We start from the raw sequence: 5,000 nt of genomic DNA on the forward strand, positions 1-5,000 counted from the left end.
CATGCTCTCGCTGTAAACACCTCGCTGTGTGCTGTTCATAGGCGATGACACAATCCTCTATTCCTGGACCGATTCCTCAAATTACGGTCCTGACTTCTTACTCCGACATGTCTGAGAGGTCACCCCCTCCTCGGTAACCGACACCATCGGTGCTGACGGAGAAACAGCAGCAGCTGGAAGCTTTTTCACTCAGACAAACACGGGAAAACTTTCACTTCTGATAAAGGACTGTTTAGCTGAGCTGCTTCCAGGGTCAGTCGGTCGTTCGTGACTTTAACAGCTTTCAGCCGCTCTGCACTGCTGATGGTTATGTCCCGCTCGTTGCCATTAGCTGCCGTATTTCTGATGGTCTGCTCGGTCGGTGCTGCAGTCACTCGTTGTGAGACTGTTGGAAACTCGGACATGTTGTCCAACCTGTAAACTAAAGTCTTCTAACAACCTCAGGAACAACTGATCTGATTAGTTCTGAAGGACTGAACAGAGTCAGAGTCACAGTGAAGACAACGGTAAACTGAACGTTAGTAAACTGGGGTTCGTTTTCCTCTCTAATGCATCTGTGCAGTGCTTGGCTGGTTTCAGGCCGTCTGGAGACAGACTGTGGGATGAGGTCAGTCACCGTGGATCCATGTTCCTGATCAGGTCCACGAGAATAAAGTGAAATCGAACACAAACAACTTTTCTGTTCTGATTTACGAGAACTCGCACTCAGCCTAGAAACCACGCAGGTTGTGATAAAACCTGAAGCTGTTTGGTGGGTACGCTGATGGCTCTGAGGCATCACATGATTCGTAGTCTTTGCGGTGAGACAGTCGGGAGGTCGGAGGTCTGCTTTTTCCTTGGAGCAGAGTTACACTCCAAAAATATCCCCAGGGGAACGGTGGGAGACCCTGAATGGGGATTCCTTCCTGCTTTTGGGCAAACCCTCCGCAGGGCTTCCCCTTCGACCTTTAGTACCTTCAGGCCCCGCCTCCTGCGGCAGAGAAACTCGACTCCCTGAGCTGCATTGCACCACCCGCTGCCTCCCGCCCTCCCCCCCTTACATTTTTCCATCACCTCAAACCTTCTCACTATGACCTGTTTTAATCAGATAAAGCTGTGGATGAATTTATGATGTGAGGCGCCCTGAGGCCAGGGTCACATGTTTGATACCTGACAGATTTATTAGGACGGCAGGACGATGGCGACGCTGGACAGAAACTCTGAGGTTTCTGTGAACCTGCAGAGCCTGAATCACATGAGGACTGGTGTCCAGTTACCAGCACAGATATTTTACTGGTAAGATACTGCGAATAGCTAGCCTGTTTGCATTATTAGGGGCGTGGCCTCTTTAACTGACAGGTGGATTGTGACACAGGTGCCTGTAGCTGCTAGCTTCACCTGAGCGGTACCTCTGGACTATGTTTGTGCTGTTGGAGCCTTTTTAATGACATCATGTGGCCAATAACATGGCTGCTGTGAGGTCACCGTACTAACAGACCAATTGAAGGCGGAGCTCCAGTTCAGGATTTTGGGGACATCATTGTGATGCAGTGTATGAAGACGATCAAAGCACACGAGCAAGCATTATCTGACAGCTTAGAGCTCCGCCCTCTCGTCCACTTACTGATGGCTCCAAAGAAAAGGCTGACACAAACGTGTAGGTGACATCACAGAAACCATCTTTTTGTTGTGGCAGGCCTTCCACAGTGAGTCTGCATCCACACATTCAGATAAAACTACCTCCGACTCTCAGTGATGCACAGATGAATCTAATTTCCTGAAGTGTCAGATCATACCAGTTCGACGCGTCCGAAGCCTCCGACTCCCAGCGTGTCGATGATGTTGAAGTCAGTGAGTTTCAGACTGGAGAAGAAGGCGTTCTCCGCCTCGTATCTGAAACAAAAACACACATCACTAAACACAGGACATCGATCCCGGGACGAAACACCGGGGTTCAGCTTTAGCTTCCCATGCTAAATCCTGTCTGGCATTCCCAACAAGGGACATGGTTTTACCTGCAGCATCTGACCACGTGGAAGAACGGGAACTTCTTTGATGTCTGGATGGAGTACGAGATGATGGGGAAGGAGAAAGAGGAGGGAGGAGCAGGGAGGCTGGGGAGCCGCTCTCTCTGCTCCTTCGCTGGGACGGGAATCGGCTCTCTCATCGCCAAACTTTATTTGAACAGTAAATCCACTTGTTCAGGAATGTTGGTTTGGAATCATCCAGATGGCGCTGACGGGGAGTTCGTAAGCTGCCCGACTTCTACCGAGTCTGGAATCTGATGTTGGTCAAACTACGAACGTGTGAACAAACAACTTGTCTTCAGTCTTCACGAGAACGTTCGGCAAAGTGTCCGTAACAGAGCCGTCTCAAAGGAAGAGCTCCACCTCCAGATTACATGGTGAGGACAGGAGCGGGCGTTGGAGGTCCGGTGGTACCACAGGTGTGGAGACTTTGCTAGATCCTCCAGCTCCTCGTGCATCAAGGTTACAAACAAACCTGAACCCTGTAGCACCGCGTGAATCCGAGGATCACCTCAAAGGAAAGCTCAGCACCTCAGTGGATGACACACACAGATCCAGGATCTGGACTCCAACTTTGTGGCGTCTGATTTTAAAAAGCCCAACTGAGCATGCTCAAAGTGAAGTGTAAGGAGGAAAGCCTCTGAGAGGTCTGCGTCTGCTCCGGCCGATCCCGCAGGGCGTAATGAGCTGAGAGGAGAACCTGCAGGAGGACCCTGCTGCTGCTCAAGTATTTTTAGCGCATGGAAACATTGCTGAGAGGTTCGCCTGTAAACGCAGCTCAGTTATTAAAGGACAGACTGTCCCGACCTCTAAACCAGAGGACGCAAAAGTTTCAACTTCTCAGGTTGTTTAGGCGCTCTGCCCTTCACCTGTGGGGCGAGCCTCGCTCGTCTGCCAGATTTGAATGAAATATGCTTCTGCAGCTGTGCTGTTGTGTAAACAGGGGCCTGACTAGTTCCTGGAAGCTGTGGAATCAGATTACGGCAGAAACAGAAGCTGCTGCTGGTCGCTCGGGACGAAACAACGCAAACACTCTAAAATTAGTGCGAGGTCTTAAGTAAGAGATTTACTGTTAGAGCTCGCAGCCAGGTTCAAATCCAGACCACCTTCACCCCGCTGACGTGCCCTTGAGCAGAACACTGAACTAACACACAGGATGAGAAAAGCGCTCAGTTTAAAGTAGAGCTAGTGTCACGCTGCAGAACAAGGTCTTTATAAGTATAACTGCATTTGATCTCTATTAATATTTACAGTATCAATGAATTTCTACGATACTTAGCTGTATTTAGTCTGGTAATGGAAAGAAGCACCTTTATTCTCTGATAAGAAGTAAAATAAAAATATATAATGTTTGGTGATTAAACGATGGCGTAAACAGAGGCTGCTCTGCATGAGATAAAGAAGGATTATTTTACTCTGAGGTTCATGCTAAGCTGCTCTCATAGACTGAGAGGAAGCTTAACATCATCTTTAACTCATGGATGCATTCACACATGAAGGGAAACATTTCTGTGGTCTATGATTTTCAGTTTTTTGTACAACTGAAAAAATAAATGAGGTTTTATTGACATTAGCAGTAGAAGTTTTGGACAGACCTTCTCACTTAATGTTTTTTCTTTATTTTTACTACTTTCTACACATACAAACTGAAAACATCAGATAAATCATAAGATATGTGGAATTATGTGGCAAAGACAAAATAATAAATAATTCTAAATATGTCTTATAGTTTAGATTCCTCAAAGTAGACGCCCTTTGCTTTGTTGACAGCGCTGCAAACCCTCGGCCTTCTCTCAGTGAGCTTCATGATGTCGTCACCTGACATGTTTCACCTCACAGGTGAGCCTGTCAGGGTTCATTTGTGGAGTTTCTTGCCTTCTTAATGACGTTGGGGCCATCAGGTGTGATGTGCAGAGTCAGGTTGGTGCACAGCTGGCAGCCATATTTGACAACATATTATGGAGAGAACCAATCAGCTAAGTAAAGAGAAAACCACAGTCCATCATTACTGTAAGAACTGAAGCTCGGTCAGTCCAGAACATTATTAAAACTCTGAACGTGTCCCCAAGTGCAGTCGCAAAAACCATCAAGCGCTACGATGAAACTGGTTCACACGAGGACGCCCAGGAAAGACCAAGAGTCCGCTCCGCTGCTGAGGATACTTTCATCACCAGCCTCAGAAATCACAAGTTACCAGCTCAGATTAGAGCCCAGAGAGATGCCACACAGAGCTCCGGTAGCAGACACATGAATCAGGCCTTTATGGTCAAACAGCTGCTAAGGGAAAGCAACAAGCAGCAGTTTGGACCCAGAAACACAAGGACAAGACGTCCAAGATGGCGCCGGTGTGTGTGCCGTCTGTCACTGCCAGTGTTATGCTTGTTTGTGCTGATTTTATTGACTGTTGTGATAAATGTCAACTCTCTCTTGGTGTATGATCGCCAAACTACTGGATCTCCGACTTTTTGCCAAAGATCGGGCAATATTGGAGCCGTGTCCCAGCTCCACACCTCCAGCATAAGTGCCGCCAGAGTGGCAGCCTGGCGAAGCTGAAAGTTTCCCCAAGGTGCTGTCTCACGCCCTTATCCAAAAGACGGTGCCGACCTTGTATCTCTCTGAGCTGCTACAGCCTCACACACCCACCTGCTCTCTCTCAGGTCAGCTGCGCCTGCATGCACCCAGGACTGGGCGTAAACCTTGAGGAGATCGTGCTTTTCCTGTGGAACGACCTGCCCTCGGACAGGCCTCTCCTCTGCCTGGTTTGAAACCCACCTCTTCACTCTGACCTGTTGGTTTTTATTTTAGGTGTTTTAGTTGATTCTATGCTGTTTTATCTTGTGTAAATATAGGTCTGTTTTATGTTTTATGTGTTTTATTTTTTACTGTTTTGTTTTATTCTATTATTGCTTAACTTGTTTACTGTACAGCACTTTGGTCCTGTGCTAGCTATTTTAAAGTGCTTCATAAATAAAGATGGATTGGTCCAGTGGAAAT

At 47.5% G+C, this 5,000-nt stretch overlaps 1 protein-coding gene across 1 annotated transcript in view; it reads right to left on the bottom strand.

The window, feature by feature from the left end:
* Window positions 1-5,000, bottom strand: part of LOC147324137 (cGMP-dependent protein kinase 1-like) — a 74,720-nt gene that overhangs the window by 7,802 nt on the left and 61,918 nt on the right. Inside the window, exon 10 of the mRNA XM_086304649.1 lies at window positions 1,776-1,872. Coding sequence (XP_086160775.1) covers window positions 1,776-1,872 — 97 coding nt within the window. The remainder of the gene's footprint in view (window positions 1-1,775; window positions 1,873-5,000) is intronic.

This window comes from Aulonocara sp. 'chitande type north' Nkhata Bay, linkage group LG8, assembly GCF_057382095.1.
Source record: "Aulonocara sp. 'chitande type north' Nkhata Bay isolate Kocher_YH1m ecotype deep benthic linkage group LG8, A_spYH_male_GT1.1, whole genome shotgun sequence".
NCBI classification, from domain to species: Eukaryota; Metazoa; Chordata; class Actinopteri; order Cichliformes; family Cichlidae; genus Aulonocara; species Aulonocara sp. 'chitande type north' Nkhata Bay.